At 39.3% G+C, this 18,577-nt stretch overlaps 1 protein-coding gene and 1 pseudogene across 1 annotated transcript in view; one reads left to right on the top strand and one right to left on the bottom strand.

Moving 5' to 3' along the window:
• Positions 1–18,577, top strand: part of LRP2 (LDL receptor related protein 2) — a 173,149-nt gene that overhangs the window by 97,219 nt on the left and 57,353 nt on the right. The window contains exons 37-46 of the mRNA XM_064585822.1: positions 253–486; positions 2,630–2,818; positions 5,560–6,480; positions 6,613–6,778; positions 7,159–7,317; positions 8,434–8,723; positions 9,472–9,675; positions 10,737–10,979; positions 14,838–14,963; positions 16,518–16,637. Coding sequence (XP_064441892.1) covers positions 253–486; positions 2,630–2,818; positions 5,560–6,480; positions 6,613–6,778; positions 7,159–7,317; positions 8,434–8,723; positions 9,472–9,675; positions 10,737–10,979; positions 14,838–14,963; positions 16,518–16,637 — 2,652 coding nt within the window. The remainder of the gene's footprint in view (positions 1–252; positions 487–2,629; positions 2,819–5,559; positions 6,481–6,612; positions 6,779–7,158; positions 7,318–8,433; positions 8,724–9,471; positions 9,676–10,736; positions 10,980–14,837; positions 14,964–16,517; positions 16,638–18,577) is intronic.
• LOC123839324 (large ribosomal subunit protein eL8-like) lies at positions 13,500–14,308 on the bottom strand (annotated as a pseudogene).

Below are 18,577 nucleotides of genomic sequence, written 5' to 3'. Positions count from 1 at the left end.
TTCCTGTATGATCTGTGGAAGAAAAAAAAAATTGATGTTCCATTCTCTATTATATAATAGTTGTGGTACCTTTTATGTGTTAGTTGTATAAGCTGTAGTCGCTTCGATGATGATTTTATGTTGTTAACCCAGGTACTGTATTTTGTTACTGATTTTTATGGTGAATTATTTGGCAACCCGATACCAGGTGTTTGAGATGGAGTGTCAAGTGTGTGAGGTCAGAAGTTACAAACTGATTTCGATTTCATTTAGGTGCCTCCTCCAACGGCTGTAGCAACAATGCGAATGCCTGTCAGCAGATTTGCCTGCCTGTACCAGGAGGATTGTTCTCATGTTCCTGTGCCAGTGGCTTGAAACTCAGTCCTGATAAGCGGACCTGTTCTCCGTACAGCTCTTTTCTTGTTGTTTCAATGCTGTCTATAATCAGAGGCTTTAGCTTGGAATTTTCAGATCACTCAGAAGCCATGGTGCCAGTGGCGGGCCAAGGTATGCCAGCTCCAGTAGAAGTAAGATTTCACTCTGTCTCGTGCCACGTTGAGTTCTTGGTGCCATAAAGCATTTCTCCATGTTTGGATTCGGCATGTAATGAAGCTTGTCTTTCCCTTGAGATAAACTGGCTCTGCCTTGAATTGTTCTCAAACGTTAGTGCGCATCAGAATTGGAGAGCTTGTTAAAACCCAGATCTTGGCCCTATCTCCAGATTTTCCCATTTAGTAAGTCTGGGGTAGGGCTAGAGAATCTGCATTACTTTTTTTTTTTTAAATTAAATTCAGCTAGCCAGCGTATAGTACATCATTAGTTTTTGATGTAGTGTTCAATGATTCATTAGTTGCATATAACACCCAGTGCTCATCAGATCACGTGCCCTCCTTAATGCCAATCACCCAGTTACCCCATCCCCCCCACCCTCCTCCCTCCTGCAACCCTCAGTTTGCATTCCTAACAAGTTCCCAGGGCATGGTGATGTCACTGGTCCATGGACCACACTGAGAATGACGGGCCTAGGGCAAGATGGAATGTAGCATGAGATTGCAAGAAGTATACAGAGTTGGTGTTTAGAAGCACAGTTAATGGAGATCTGGGATCAGGGTTAGACTATTATTTAGAATAGTAATGAAGTAGTCCATCATCTGGTTTATTAATATGTATTTGATGAGTTGAAATAAATGAGTTGAGAGTATTAGAATCTCCTTAGTAACTATTTTTGGAGTATTTTTTTTTTTTTTAAAGATTTTATTTATTTTTTAGAGAGTGAGCAGGAGGGAAACAGCATGAGAGGGGAGAGGGTCAGAGGGAGAAGCAGGCTCCCGCTGAGCCGGGAGCCCGATGCGGGACGTGATCCCTGGGATCACGACCTGAGCCGAAGGCAGACGCCTAACCATCTGAGCCACCCAGGCGCCTTTTTTGGAGTATTTTATGTCTGTATACTGTAACATAGAAAACGATCACTTGCTTCTTAGATGACCAAGAGATTTCTAGATGTATGTTACCACAGGAGGAACCAGGTGTTAACTAGCATTACAAGGAGTATGTCACAGGATAATGATAGAAATAAAAGATAGAAAGGGAAGAAAAAGGGTGAGGGGAATGGGAGGGGTAAGAGATGGTCAGGAGAGATGACAATACATAGAGTGAAAGGAGTCAGGGAGAGTCTGGCACCACACATGCTCCTGACTGATAATTATATTCACAAGTACTCAGGACTCCTCTTGGTTTTCCCCTATCTAAGTTACCATCTTGTAAAGATACTATAAAATCAATTATTTTTTCTCCAACTTTTCATTTTGAAAAATTTCAAATCGAAAGTTGAAAGGTACAGTAAACATCCTTATGCTGTTCACCTAGATACAAATATTGTTAATATTTCAGTACATTTGAACTCTCCATCTGTGTGTGTGTGTGTGCACATACATACATACATTTAGTGTTACTAGTTTCAGGTGTGCATTGTAATCATGGATTCAAGTTTTTATTCCTTTTTTAATTCAGTGTGTTACAAACATTTACCACAATTACTCTTGATGTTCTGTTGGATTCATTTTGGCCAAGTAGATGCCCTATTGGATTCAACGACTACCTGTATTCTTTTGACGTGATCCCATTAGTATTTGAGTGCTTCCTTGCTTCTGGGTATAAGATCTTCTAGGCTCACCTTGTACCTTCCCTTCCCAAATTCATAATCAACTGTTTTTCTCAGGAGACAGTTCTCCTTATTGTGGGAGATGGCTTTTAAAGCTTTTTTTTAAAAGATTTTATTTATTTATTTGACAGAGATACAGCGAGAGAGGGAACACAGGCAGAGGTAGTGGGAGAGGGAGAAGCAGGCTTCCCTCTGAGCAGGGAGCCCGATGCGGGGCTCGATGCGGGGCTCGATCCCAGGACCCTGAGATCATGACCTGAGCCGAAGGCAGACGCTTAACGACTGAGCCACCCAGGTGCCCCAGTGGGAAATGGCTTTTAGAAACCAAGATCTGAGTGCTGGGTGTGCTCATTGCAACTGGAAAGCAGTTTTATCTTGTAACGGGGACATGGTCAGAGCAGGGGTTTGGGAATGATGGTTTGAGAGGAAGGGCAGGAATGTAAAAGCTCTCAGAGCATTGTTTACTGATCTTTTCTTAAAATGTTTCAGGACGAAATGCACTGCATGTGGATGTTGACGTATCTTCTGGCTTTATTTATTGGTGTGATTTTAGCAGCTCTGTGACATCTCATAATGCAATCCGTAGAATCAAACCCAATGGATCTGGTTTTACAAACATCGTTACACATGGGATAGGAGAAAATGGAGTTCGGGGTATTGCAGTGGATTGGGTAGCAGGTAGGTAAGCTGTATAGTAATTTTATTGAGAAGTCCTTTTGTGTTTTTGCATTCTGTTTTATGCTTGAAAGTTTAATCTAACACTATATGTGCTACAGATCTATTTTCCTAGACAATTATTGGTATTATTTAAGATAAATTGAATTATGCTTTTAGACTGAGCTATATGCCTATTAAGTTAATGATAAGGTGTTTCAGTGGATGGAGTCATAACAATTAATTCATTTTCTTGTATTATTAACATAGTCAAAACTGTAGGCAAAATGGCTAGAAAAATTGTTGATTTTTTTCACACTTAGATTAGCACCTAATACCTAAATTAGAAATGTCTAAATTTTCAAAGAGGAAGGGTTATTAAAATAAGTGAACTGTGAAATGACAATCATTTATTTTAAAGCTGAGCAATTTTAGTTGACAAATTATTAATCACTTTATCTTGTTAATATATAAAAATCCTTTGATCATTAGGCACTTCCTTTATTGTAATTATATTGAAATGCTTGACCCAGTATTACATAGTTGTATTGATTCATGTACTTAATTATATAATTTTATTTCTTTTTTTTTAAATAATGACATACACAGCATGCATATATTAATATTGTAAACAACTCTAGGAATACAAATAAAATCTCCAGGTAGTAACAGAACCCCTCATCACTGACTTACTCCCTCATTAACCATTGTTGAAGCTCCCATGAACCCTGCCTCTTCGTGACCCCTGTCTCTCCTTTGATGTGCTAAGACATTGAATTGGTAATTATCCTCACATATGACTTGACATGTTCCCACTCTTGCATAGCAAAATCACCTGGTGTTTTTTTATTTTTATTTTTATTATCTTTTAAAGTTTTTATTTAAATTCCAGTTAAAATACAGTGTAATATTAGTTTTAGGTGTCATGTACTTAATTTTAAATTACCATTTGTTTTTATTTAATGATACACTGAGAAACAAATGTATTAAGTGTATTATAATTTTGAGAATATGATCCTATTCTATAAAAATAGGTATCATTGTGTGTTAATCAAGTTTGGTAAGTAGACATCACTTAGAATTAAATTTTTATGAAAATCCAGGTACTATAATAAGAGTTTATTATAAATATTAAAATAGATAAGGCTTTAATTGGATTCCTAAATCCCATTTCTTATTACAAATTACTATATTACTTCTGAGAATATAGCTAAAGCAGGGGTCAGCAGTCTGTGGCCTACGGACCAAATGCAGCTCACTGGCTGTTTCTTCACCCACAGTTTTATTGAGAAATAATTGACACACATCACTGTATAAGTTTAAGGCATACGGCATCATAGTTTGATTTACATATACTGTGAAATGGTTATCTCAGTAGACGCAGCTAACATCCATCATCTCATATAGATAAAATGAAAAAGGAAGAAGGAAGAAAAGAAAAAAAAAATTCTCCTTGTAATGAGAACTCTTAGGATTAAGTCTCTTAACCACTTTCATATATACCATACATTAGTGTTAACCATAGTCATTATGTTGTACATCCTCAGTACTTATTTTTTTATAACTGGAAATTATACCTTTGGACCATGCCTATTTTTGTAAATACGGTTTTACTGGAACACAGCTGTGCCCATTTGTCCATGGCTGCTTTTCATGTTTATAGTGGCAGACCTGAGTACTTGTGAAAGAAACCATATGCTCTACAAAGCCTAAAATATTTACTCTCTGGCCTTTTAGGGAAAAGGTTTGCCAAACCTGGATGAAAGGATTTGAATATATGAAGGGTAGATCAGTAACATACTGCATATTGGCCTGATTTCTCCAGAGCAATTTTGACTCAGATCTAGGAACAAAATAGATGTACCTTGGTAGCAGAATTGACCATTCAACAGTAGGCTTTTGGCTACATGGAATCAATATGGGATCACTCTCTACTCATTCTACGGTCTTCACACCATTGTGTTTTTATTCTAGCGTTTACATCATTCTGTAATGTCCAAAGAAGAATGGGTTTTTGTTTTGTGGCTTTAGAAGGTCCCTGTGATGAAAACCGCTACACTAGTCGGACTAGACTGTTAATACTAAGCATAAGGAGTGCTTGATGACATCGATAATAAGCTGAGAAGCTGCTGGCTTTCCCTCTTTGCTCCTTTCATCATGTTGGGAATAGAAGTTATGCCATGATAATGTGTATTAGAGTGTTTGGAGATTTAGGTGTTAAACATTCAGGTGAAAGAGGAAGGACATTCTGAAAAAAAATTTTTTCAGTAGCAAGTGGGTTATGACGTTTGCTATGAATTCTAATCTGCTTTAGAAGCTGAGGATAGGCACTTTTTCTTTAAATTTGAAGAAACAATTTTTTTTAAAGATTTATTCATTTATTTGAGAGAGAGGAAGAGAGCGTGTGAGGGTTGGCGAGGGGCAGAGGGAGAGGGAGAGACTCTCAAGCAGACTCTGCACTGAGTGTGGAGCCTCACGCGGGGCCTGATGCGGTACTCATCACAGGGCTGAATCTCCCAACCCTGAGACCATGACCTGAGCTGAAACCAGGAGTTGGATGCCCCCCAGGCACCCCAAAACAATTTCTTTGGTTCCTAAGAGTAAATATTTTTCTAAGTCTAAACCGAGACATTTATTATCTTGTAAAAGATAGCCTTTACTGACCCAAACCTCAGCCTTATATATTTTGTTCTGAATTTGAAAAGGTTCCCTCTTTTTCCTTCTTGGTTTTGCATTTATCAGCATGTTCTTTCATTTTCTTGCAGGAAATCTTTATTTCACCAATGCTTTCGTGTCTGAAACACTGATAGAAGTTCTGCGGATCAATACCACTTACCGCCGTATTCTCCTTAAAGCCACTGCAGATAGGCCCAGGGATATTGTTGTAGACCCCAAGAATAGATATCTCTTCTGGGCGGACTATGGGCAAAGCCCAAAGATAGAACGTTCTTTTCTTGATTGTACCAATCGAACTGTGCTTGTATCAGAAGGCATTGTCACACCACGGGGCTTGGCAGTAGACCATAGCAATGGCTACGTTTATTGGGTTGATGATTCTTTAGATATAATTGCAAGGATTGGCATTGAGGCAGAAGAATCTGAAGTCATTCGTTATGGCAGTCGTTACCCAACTCCTTATGCCATCACTGTTTTTGGAAATTCTATCATATGGGTAGACAGGAATTTAAAAAAAATCTTCCAAGCTAGCAAGGAACCAGACAGCAGTGAGCCACCAACAGTGATAAGGGACAATCTCAATTGGCTAAGAGATGTGACTGTCTTCGACCAGAGTGTTCAGCCCCGGTCACCAGCTGAGGTCAACAACAACCCTTGCTTGGAAAATAATGGTGGGTGCACCCATTTCTGCTTTGCTCTGCCTGGATTGGACACCCCAAAATGTGGCTGTGCCTTTGGAACCCTAGAAGGTGATGGCAAGAGTTGTGCCATTCCAACAGAAAATTTCCTCATCTTTGCCTTGGAGAATACCTTGAGAAGCTTACACTTGAACCCTGAGGATCATAGCCCACCTTTTGAAGCAATAAGTGTGGACAGAGTTGCTGTAGACCTGGCCTATGATGGCATAACTAACAGAATCTACTTCACACAATCTTTAGCATCTGGAAATGGTCAGATTTCGTATGTCAGTCTAAATTCAGGGACCAGCTCTCCCACTGCCATTATTTCAGGTAAGGGCACTCCAGGAGCAGCTTGTCTTGGAAGTTGACACAACATAATTGACACATGTGGATGACCCAGTGGTTCTAAAATGCCTTTTGAGACTCTTATGCCTTTGTGTGTATGTGTTGGTATATATCCAGGTAGAGGGAATCCTGATGGCATTGCCTTTGACTGGATCAACAGAAGAATATATTACAGTGACTACAGCAACCAGACAATTAACTCCATGGCTGAGGATGGGTCTCAGCGCACTGTGATAGCCCATGTTTCAAAGCCAAGAGCAATTGTATTAGATCCTTGCCGAGGGTATGCCATGGTCTTATTTATCGTATTTCTATATGCTTATTTCTGGAAGGATTGCGGCCTGAAATTAGGTTATGTTCATAGACAGCCAACATTTCATGGGCTTGAAACTCTGTAGCCATATATTCAAGAGTGAAAAAATACGAGTAATTTTGAAGGGGAAGTAACTCCTATTGTTGTTAGAAAGGTTGGCTGTATACTAGGAATTAATGCTCTCACTCAGTAAAGCCCTTTTGGGCAAGTGGGTGTAGGTGAGAATGGAGTGGGTTTCATTTGCCATATTAATATGAGATTTGCAGTTAAAGAAGGCTGCCATTTTTTAACGAAAAGGTATTATGATGTTCCTTGTGGTGCATTAATTATGACTCCTTTTGGATGACTAGGTACATGTACTGGACTGACTGGGGTACTAATGCCAAAATTGAGAGAGCCACACTGGGAGGAAATTTCCGGGTACCTATTGTGAACAGCAGCCTGGTCTGGCCCAATGGGCTCACTCTGGACCATGAGAATGACCTTCTCTACTGGGCAGATGCCAGTCTGTACGTTCTTTCATTATTTTTTGTGGGTGTTGATAAGGAGAGTTCCTGCTTTCACTTTCAGAGGAGGGATTTGCATAACGTGATGAAAATATAAATATGCCAAATAGATAGGGCCAAAAATGTAGGATCGTAGTTTTATGAACTATATTCTAGCTTGGTAAATGTACCTGTCAAAATTGATCTATCATGAGATTGAGTAATTATGAACTGAAGGCATCTAAAGATACATTACTAGATGAGTTAATTTCAATTATAATTACAAATGTAATCACTCAATTTATAATCTCCAGGCCCCATGACACTAACATAAAATGTGGATAACTTTTAAATGCACATTGATATTAAGTTTCCTCTGGGCTTTAGCCTTCAGTTAAAAACATTTTCCTTTAGTCTTTGACTATTGGTCATCTTCTCAAATAGGTTTTTCTCAGCCAATTTCATAGTGTTTTCCTTATAAACTTTTGTCAACTCTAATTTTACACGTAACTTCTTCAAGTAGCCCCGAAGTTACTCACATTCCAGTCATCCTAATGGAATAGTTGAAAAGATGAGATGATTTCATTTATTATTGCTGGTGTCTCCATGTCAGGAATCTTAACTACTTTGCTTATTTTCTTAAGATTTTTGTCTTCTGCTTGTGACACAGCACCTAACAATCTCATCTTTATCTTCTCATTTGAAGCAAGCAATGATGTTTAGTGTCTAAATTTGGGTCATTATAGGTAAATACCTCGAGGTACTGGGTAAATGACAAATCAAGAAGGTCATTAGGGGAGTGGGAAGGAAAAAGTAATTCACATTTTATTGACTACTGTGTGCCAAACACTGAGTTCCATGCATTGTGTGTATTATTTCATAACACTCTCCATTTTCTAATTTTGGTCTGGTACCCTTTGTAGGATTACTTATAGGTTCTATTAATATTCGGAAATCAATGATTTTTGCAGGCCATTGTTTCATAAGCAAATGAAGACCTCCCATCATCAGCCATATGCTGCTTTTGAAAGGAAAGCTGGGGGTTTGTATAAAGGAACGGTTAGGCCCAGGCATTGGGCTGCCATTTGAGGCACTTAACTCTTTCTGGATTCCAACATTTTCTTTTTTACTTCACTTTAGGCAGAAGATTGAACGCAGCACTCTAACGGGCACACAGCGTGAGGTCATTGTCAACACAGTCTTTCATCCTTTTAGCTTGACTCTCTATGGCCAGTATATTTATTGGACTGACTGGAACACGAAAAAAATTTACCGAGCTAACAAATATGATGGGTCAGGTCAGATGGCAATGACCATGAGTTTTCCCTTCCGGCCTAATGGTATCCGCGTTGTCGTGAAGAACCATCAGCAACAGTGTAGCAATCCTTGCAGCGAGTTTAATGGAGGCTGCAGCCATATTTGTGCACCAGGTAAGGCGTTGCCCATGAGGATTGAATCATGTAGAGTAATAATGATGATGATTGGTAGGGAAGGCTGAGGGATATTCAGCTCTAACAGGGAAAAAAAAAATCCAAATTCTCTTTGATTTTAGGGTAATTCATAAAATAGATTTAGGAGTTTGTAGGTGTAGAGGAAGACTTTGACAGGTTTCTTTTCTATTTGCTATGGAGCCCTCTTATGAAGGCAATTTTAACTCAAGCTTGGTGGAAGTAGAAAGAAAGATGGGGTCTTTGGCTGCCAAACTTCATGACCTGAATAGAAATTCCATCAATGAGCTTACCTCCCATACGAAAGGATCTAGTTCTTCCACCTGGGAGGTACTATTTATAGCTTGAAATAGTTCTCTTATTTTCAGTGTGATACTATGTATTTCAGAGAGTGCTTTATAGATAGCAACAGAGTCCCAGGAAGATGTATCTTTTGATAGTATTGCATTGCTTTACAGATGCTGCTAAGAAGGGAGAATCATTTCTTTTGTTTCAGTGTAGGCAAGAGCTAGTTGTTAATTTAGGGTGAATTAGCCACATTTATTGGAGTTGGTGGTTGGTCTTCATGGAAAAATGACGCAGAGTATAGTTGAGAGGCTGATGGGAAGCGTTTCTATGGCTTGTCTTAGAGTACCTTTAATAGAGAAATACTGCCACTGCTGTTCTGGAAGAGAGACTATGAATGGTTGCTCCACAGATCTTTTGCTTTTTGGGCCAACTTCTTTTGCAGGTCCAAATGGTGCTGAGTGCCAGTGCCCACATGAGGGCCACTGGTATCTGGCCAACAACAAAAAGCATTGCATCGTGGACAATGGTACGCGGTGTGACAGTTCCAAGTTCACCTGCCTCAATGGGCACTGCATCTCAGAGCAATGGAAATGTGACAACGATAATGACTGTGGTGATGGCAGTGATGAGCTGGAAAGTGTGTGTGGTGAGTTGGACTCTTGGAGCTTTTGTCAGGCGGTAAACCTGTCTTCACGCCAAGTGTTGGGTACAGAATCCTGCTGTGTGTGAATCGTGTGAATTTTGTGCCTATGTGTCCTGTTAGAACCGAAAACATTTAGTCCGAGAACGCAGAGTGTTAAATCACGTATAAGCTGATATACATGCCAGGGAGTAGTGTATGATGCTTTATTAGAAAGCACCTCTGTAGTGGTTAAGAGCAAAGGTACAGGATTAAAATCCTAGCTATGCCGTTTCGGTCTGTGCAGCCATGGGAAAGTGACCTAACCTATCTGAGCCTCAGATACCTCATCTGTTAGGTGGAGCTGTTACTAGGATTTTTGTGAGGAGTGAGGGAAACAATATATAAAAAAGCACAGCATGGGGCTTGGTGCATGTCCAGCATGACTTAGCATGGAACTAGGAGCTCTAATAGGTGATTGTTACCATTTTATTAATTTTCATGGCAGAAGGATCATTCGTAATTTATTGAAATCACTCAGTATTCAGCTTCCATCTGGATGGGGTGAGGAAAACACTAGCAGTTAGCGACATTTTTCCGATAGACTGTGTAGGGGCTAAGAGCTTTATTTTCCCCAAAGAAATTGTATTTGCATGCTTTTCTGGGATTGGGATAAAATTCTAAATTGAGATGGTAGAGAAGTGAAGCGACTCTGACATTCGCCTAAAATACTTAATTTACTGAAGAAAAGTAAATGGGGGCGCCTGGGTGGCTCAGTTGGTTAAGCGACTGCCTTCGGCTCAGGTCATGATCCTGGAGTCCCGGGATCGAGTCCCGCATCGGGCTCCCTGCTCGGCAGGGAGTCTGCTTCTTCCTCTGACCCTCCCCCCTCTCATGTGCTCTCTCTCTCAAATAAATAAATAAAATCTTTAAAAAAAAAAAAAAGAAAAGTAAACGTATTTTGTTTAATCTAATTTAAAGTTTATCTCATTTGCACGCAGTCCGTTTTGCAGCCATTTTTGCTTTTTTTAGAAACTAGGAGGATGCTTTAATCACGAAGTCTCTTCCATGTGTCTTCTTCCTCTTAGCGTTTCACACCTGCCACCCGACAGCCTTCACCTGCGCCAATGGGCGATGCGTCCAGTATCATTACCGCTGTGACCACTACAACGACTGTGGTGATAACAGCGATGAGGCAGGGTGCCTGTTCAGGGACTGTAACGCCACTGTGGAGTTCACCTGCACTAACAGAAGGTGCATTCCTCTTCAGTTTGTCTGCAATGGCATTAACAACTGCCATGATAATGACACCTCAGATGAGAAAAATTGCTGTAAGTTCATCAAGTACTTATTGTGCTTAAACCAAGTACTTACTGTGCTGAAATCTTTTTTTGTTTGTTTTTTGTTTTTTATGTTCTGTTTTTTGGAGTCTCCTTTACCTCATGGGAGATAATTCTTACGTAGAAACAAAGGCTTTCTGAAAAAAAAACCCAAAAAACCCTAAGTATTCATCTAGAACATGAATTTCATTTTAATATATTCTGCTAAATGGTTTTTAAAAACAAATCTAATGTATTTGAATCATTCACCTAAATGTATGGACCCACACGACCATTGAATATTTTAACCTCAAATATTTTATCCTTGGTTTACATTATCTGTCAGACGAAAAATTCACTTCATAAAACTTTTGATTGTTTTAAAACTTTACCAGTAGTTACTGACAAACTATTGCCTAGATGTGTTGTGGTTAATGTTTGTTATGCACAAAGCTATACAGTGTGCTGTTGACTGAAATGATTTCTTTCTTTCATTTTTCTGGTAAATTGTTTTTATTGATTTTTCCAAAATTTCTGGGATTTGCTCTTTAGCATCAAGGGAAAAGAAAAGAGCAGTGTGTAAATTCAAATATATTTTCAGTTTGGATATATCTACATGCTCTGCTGCTTTTGTAGGTGGAGTTACATACAACATTTATTTGGATATGCCTTTTAAAAAAAGAACTCTTTCTTATGGAAAATTTCAAACACACACCAAAGTAGAAAGAATAGTAAAATGTATCTATCCATTACCCAACTTCAGTATTTTATCAACAAGTGGCCGGTCTGTTTCATCCATTTCCCCTGACCTTTCCCCCTCTTGAATATTATAAGGCAACTCTCAGACATGCATGTCATTTGTGAAGACATTTTGAAAACTAACTACCATACCATAATGATGCCTGGCAAAACTGACAATACTTGAATCCTCAATCCGTATGCAAATTTTATCATTATTCCCAAAATGTCTTTATGCAGTTGCTCTGTTCAAATTAGCATTCTGACAAAGTCTACACATGGATTTTGATTATTATAACTCTTTAATCTCTTTTATGCCTCAGCAGTGCCCATTTTCTTCATGCCATTGATTTGTTTGACTAATTGCTCAGTTGAGCCGTTTATTTTGTCCCTCTTATATCCTATTAACTGGAATTTGTACCTAGAGGTATGATTACATTAGGTTCAATTCTTTGAGTAAGAATTTTCCATAGATGGAACTGTGTATTTCCTGTTGCATCACATCATGAAGCAAGTAATACTTGATTGTTCCAATTTAAGTCATGATAAAATTAATTAGTGGATTTAGAAGTCAGCCTGAATCTTCCCTTAAGCACTTCCCATCAACCTGCTACCCAGTGGTTTTAGCATACATGGATGGTTGTTCTATAAATCCATTATTTCTTTAAGGGTTACAAAATAAGCATTTAAAAATTCTATTATTTATTCTACATACATTAGGTAAAGTTCCATAAAGAAGAAATTTTCCTTATCAACTATTTTGTTAACCTGAAGTATAAGTCTGTAGGATAAATGCTTGCTTCTTTCCCTTTGTTAGTTTCCATAGTAATGAGTTGGTGACCAGTGAACACTAATTTTTTGTTTTGTTTGCTTTTAGTATTAGACTGATGGATTTTTACATATTTGATGAATTTTAGCGCAGTAAAGTCATTTAATGTTTTTGGCGCTCAACTTCCTTATCTTAGGCCAGTGGGAGCTCTGTTAAGTTGGCTCCTCTGTTATTTTGACACGGCCCATTCGGTCCATTTCCTGTCTCAGACCTGGAAAGAGAGCTCATTCCTTTTGTGGATTTAGAGATTACCACAGTGTCAAGTTTCCCATTTCTATTTGGCTCTTAATTGCTTCCAGGGCTTTTTAACGTATAGAGCTAGGAAATACAATTTTTAAGGAAAAAGTTTATATTGGTTTTTCCCATTTTAATTTAAGATTATGATTTTTTTACATAGATTATATAATCCTGTCTCTCTTATGCTTAAAATATTGGTTTCTGATGACATTTACATATTTACTTATTTGCTTTATTTTACCATAATTTCAAAATGCCTATTTAAGAATAACCACACAAGTAATAGTACTACCAATAAATCTACTAATCATAATTTAAGATTTTTAGGTCCCTCTTGTTCTTAGATTATGTCCTGCTATGTAGTCAAAATACTGGTTTTAAAGTCACTTGATTTTTTTTTTTTCTCTGAATGGTTATGCTATTAACCTGATGTAGTATTTGCTTCTGTTACTATTTCCAAATATTAGGAATTGCTTTCCTTTTTCCATTTTTATTTCATCATTTTTATTTATACAAAATAATGTACATGGTTCCATAGTCAAAATTACATAATGAGGTATATTCACAGCAGTCTTTTCTCCCTGTCTTCTCCATCCCACTCACTCCAAACTATTCTTAATCTATCCATAGGTATGACAACTGTCATTATTTTTTCATTATTTCTTTGACACTAGCTGAAAGAGAACTTTTTATTACTTTTATGTGCAGAAAATTCAACAGCGTTCACTTTAGCCCACTTTGGTGGCCAGTCCCTTAGCCTTTGCCTTTTCCAACTTGACAGTGGGAGCCACCGACTTTGGACCCAGGTCATTGCTTCCCTAGTGACCATGGATGTCCTCATATCTGTCATTGTAATTGGTCCTGATAGCTTCCACTAGCTTAGTCAGAGCTCCTTTGTCTTCCGAGTTGACCTGTGTGAAGGTGACAGTGGAGCAGGTCTTCCTGTGCCCCAGATGTCCCAGCCTGGCCTTGCCCTTGATAATGCAGTAGGGAGCCCTCATGTTACACTACAGGGCGGGCAGGAAGACAACCAGCTCAGTTGGGTCCAGAGCATGTGCAGTCACTACCAGCTGAGGCTTCTTGTTTTCCACCAAGGTGGTGACAGTATTAACCCCAGCTCCTAGGACAGGCGGCCTCCTAGTGGCTAGTGGGGACATCCCCTTCGCCAGCAGCTTTCTCTCAGCCTGGGCCAACGTTCTCTGCTTCTTCCCTTGCTTTGTCTCTGGTCTGTATTTATGGGGCAGCTTAAGCAGTTGAGAAGCTGCTTTGGAGTCCAAGGCCCGCATGAAGCGGGTAGTTGAGGGAGGCACTTTCAGACGTTTATGGAGACTAGCCCTTTGCTGCTGTAGCCGGATGTAGCCGGGCCATTTGACAAAGTTAGTGAGGTCTCTTTGGGGCTGGATGTCCCGTCCGATGCCAAAATCTTGGGCCTTTTCTTAGACAGGGGAATGACTACCTTCTTGGCCTCCTGCTTTTTCACAGAAGGGGCCGGGACCACCTTCTTCCCCTTAGCCTTCTTTCTTTTTAACATCTTGGATGGCTGGAGGAGAGATTCATTATTGTTTTTTAATATAAGCATCTCTCTCTCTTGACACACACACACACACACACACTCACATTCATATTGTTTTTCTCACACAAAAGATAGCCTGTGGTTTTGAATCTTGCTTTCTTTCTGTTAACAATATATGCTGGAGATCATACCGTCATTCCTTATCAATGTATAGAGATCTTCTTCATTCCTTTTTATAGCTACATACTACTCCATTATGTGGATATACCATAGTTTATTTAACCAAGAGTTGGGACTCTTGGTGGTGCTATTAAATAATTAAAATAGACGACTTAAACTACAAAGTAAGCATGCTCTCCCCTCCGCCTCCCCATCAGCTGGAAATAGCTCTTTTTACTTTAGAAGTGATGGTGAAAAATAACTGTCGTGGATGATGCCTCTGTGAGAGCTTTAAACATATTTTGAGTCCAGTAGCTTTGTTAGCATGGACATTTGTAGTGCTCTGTATATGTGGTGGATCTGTTCCAAATGTTTATCTGCTGTCTTTTCCAAGCTGATCGCACCTGCCAGCCCGGATATGTAAAATGTCAGACGACAAACATTTGCATTCCTCATTTTTACTTGTGTGATGAAGACAATGACTGTGGAGACATGAGTGATGAAAGCCCCATTTTCTGTGGTAAGAGAAACATGCTGTTCTTTCTGTGGCTCCAGGGATGCATGTCTGGAGCTAATACACAGATAGATGGCCCAGGTGTTTGGGCTGCTTGTCACCTCAAGTTGGCTGGATAAGTAGATGCAGTAGGCAGTTACTTTAGGATGTGATTAGAGGAGCATAAGCAGCCCCTCTCTCTGTTCTCTGGATGGATCCCCCACTCCAAATATTTCTTCCAGAGACCTGCTCTGATACCTGGCCTTTTATAACTGCAAAGTCATTTTGCCCAAAGTCGCGGGCCTTTTGTCTTCAGGAACCCCAGGCAGAATTTGCTTGTCAAGCCCTTATATTTACTCTTAATATGGTTATAGTTACCATTAGGAACTGAAAGAACTCTTCTATTTTTTTAATATGCTTGAATTTCAGAAACTTTTATTTCATATTTAGCAATTTGGTTCAGTCAGGCATTTTCCTGTATTTATAGATCGAATTAAAAGCACCTAAAAGGCCTTTCTTAAGCTCGATAACGTTGAGGCTATTAGTATAATAGGTGCATAATTTAAGAATTTCATAATTATCACCAGAGAAGGGTATAGGCCAAGAACAGGCATCACTTGTAACAGCAGCAGCAGGAAGAAGCAGAATTCAGGATGCAGCCATCAGATAGGGACATAGAGATAAGAGACAGCACTGACCTTTCAGGGACCTCTGCTTCCTTATCAGTTTTACCCCTGGAAAATCGTCAGATATCTTGGGCCAAAGCAAGGGGCCTTATAGACCAGAAGAAGTATAAGACTTGATTCTAGTTTGTACCCACATAACAATTTAGAAAATACATCTGACCCAGAGCTACCTAAAATTACGTGAGACAAGAATCAGTATTCAAACATAGGTAGTGTCATTTACTCAAAGAAGAATCCCGTATCACAAGGATGAATAAGAGCACAACTGTCTTTTTAGAACCATGTGGGCTGAGCTCAGATATGGCTGTATGTTGTTTTTAATATTTCCATAGAATTTATTTATTATTTTTAGGTTATAGCAGACAACATAGAGCCAAGTCTTCTTATCCATAACTTGTGGTTTCATGTATCAAAAAGATATTTCTTTTTTTTTTTTAAGATTTTATTTATTTATTTGACAGGGAGACAGCGAGAGAGGGAACACAAGCAGAGAAGTGGGAGAGGGAGAAGCAGGCTTCCCGCTGAGCAGGGAGCCCGATGCGGGGCTCGATCCCAGGACCCTGGGATCATGACCTGAGCCGAAGGCAGACGTTTAACGACTGAGCCACCCAGGCGCCCCTCAAAAAGATATTTCTTTGATATTTCTAACAAATACAATTTATTGTTGGGCTTCTAGAATCTAGAAAGAAAAATTCTGGAAAACTGGAACAGTATTGTCTTCCTTCTCTCCCCCACCCACCCCTTCGTCCCCATGGAAAGCTTATATAAAACCCTTTTCCCAGGCCTCAGTCTTCCTTCCCTGGCACCGGTTACCTAGTTCAGAGAGATGGGCAGATGGTTAAGACTGATGGGAACAAGCTTGTGTTTTACTCCCGGGTTTTACCTCCGTCCTCAGCTTCTCACACGTGCAGCAGTGACGAGTTTCCCTGCACATCTGGACGTTGTATCCCTAGACACTGGTACTGTGATGAGGAAGGAGATTGTCCTGATGGCTCTGATGAACCTGCCAGTTGCGGTAAGAGAGTAAGCAAGCATGACAAGCGTTACAATGCAGCTAGAGAAACTGTTCCACTACTTCCAAATACAGACTGGGATCACGGCTGCCCACTCTTTGTGCTCCTGCTCCTGTTGTCAGCTAAGAGGATGAAACCACTCAGCAGACAGCCATTGAAAACCTGTTCGTGTGGGGAGGGATCAGCGTATGGAGGCTGCCGACCGATGCCCATGAAATGAGATTTTGTTGGTGATGTACCTAATACTGTGCCTGGCTTGTAGAACTCAGTTAATTTTAATTGACTGTGAATTGGAATTTCTGAATTAGGTTGAGTTCTGGCCCACAAGGCTTTTGGAGGATTCAAAAGTGATTGGAATGATCGTATATATGGGGATGGGGCATTTTATGGGCACACATCCTCCGCCTGGTCTGTGTACCAGCTTATGAGGGAAGGTCCCGTGGCCATCTGAGTTTCTCAAGAAGTTGCAGGGACCCTCTGGTTGTATTCCTGGAGGCACTAGTACCTGTTTGTATTTGGAGGCTGCTGTTAACCTTTACAAGTTCTAATCTATATCCATGCACTTTTTTTTTTAAACATAACTGTCACTGCTTTTTTATGTTAATAAATCAGTCTGCAAACTATGGCCATGGCCAGCTGCCTGTCTTTATAAAGTTTTATTAAAATGCAGCAGCATACCGTCTATGACTACTTTTGTGCTACCGTGGCAGTGTGAGGTAGGAGAGACAGAGAACGTATATCCTATAAGCCCAAAACACTTGCCATCTGGTTAAGAGAAAGTTTGCTGACCCTTGTTATGCAGTCTTCATACTCCTTTTTAATGGCAGTATAATATTCCATTGAGTGGTTGTATTATCTTTGAGTTAACTGCCTCTATTTTAAGCATTTAGATGGCTTTTATTTTTCCTCCACTGTAATATAATCATCTGCAAAACAATCATTATATAAAAACCTTTTTATTTGGGGGGGTATTTTCTTAGTACCATTTTTATAGTTTTACAACTGAATTTAGACTATTTTCTATCCCTAGTCTCTCTCAGGAGAGTGGTATTTGAAGCTCTTTGCCAAGTTCTTTTTCCCCAATACTGAAAGTTTTGTAGACAGCAAAGGACATGTAGAGTTTTGAGGATCTATAATGGAAATACATAACTGTTAAGTGAGTCGAATAGTGTTAGAGCTCGGTTTCAACATATGAATGATTGGTTCAAATATGTGAAGAGTAAGTATAGTTTCTAAACTCCTCCTTGGGAACCAAAGTCAGTAAGTGGTAACCAACTGCCTGTCATATTTATGAGTACATTCTCATAATATGAAGGAGTATTATTTTAAAGAAGTCATAAAATGTATACAAAAAAGCAAAATTTCCATTTTCTCAGCCTTCTCTAATCTCACTCCCCAGAGATGATCAATGTGAAGGATGAGTGTGTTTTCCTTACCTTTTTCTGTATATCCTAATATGTAGATTTTAAAACACAAATAGCTACCTTACTATACATATTTTTCTGCAATTTTGCCCCTTTCAGCTTAACAACACTTGTCCGCGTGTTAGCGAACACAGATCTACATATTCCTTTGCACTGCTGAATATTACTCTGACGTATGGACGGCCCAAGTGTCTTTTCCTTTTCCTAACTGATGGATGTTTAGGTTGTTTTCATTTTTTCACTATGAAAAATTATGCTGGAATGAACACCTATTTATTTATTTATTTATTTAAACAAACTTCCTTTTAGAAACCTCTTTGTGCATATGTGGGAAGATTGTTCTAGGCGGCTAGATTTCTAGAAGTGGTATTTTTATGTTAGAAGGGCTATGTCTCTTAAAAAAGGTTGTGGTGATACACACTCCTTTCTTAGCAGCTTGTGAAAGGAGAAATGTTTCTCCTTCCTGGTATTACTGTGTTGTATTTTTAATGGTTAAAATTTAATTTACTTTTGCCTGA

Source organism: Mirounga angustirostris, unplaced genomic scaffold (assembly GCF_029215605.1).
Source record: "Mirounga angustirostris isolate CCGP_5_RB_7025 unplaced genomic scaffold, mMirAng1.0.hap1 SCAF_3, whole genome shotgun sequence".
In the NCBI taxonomy this organism is placed as follows: Eukaryota; Metazoa; Chordata; class Mammalia; order Carnivora; family Phocidae; genus Mirounga; species Mirounga angustirostris.
This window is presented reverse-complemented; position numbering and strand designations above follow the sequence as displayed.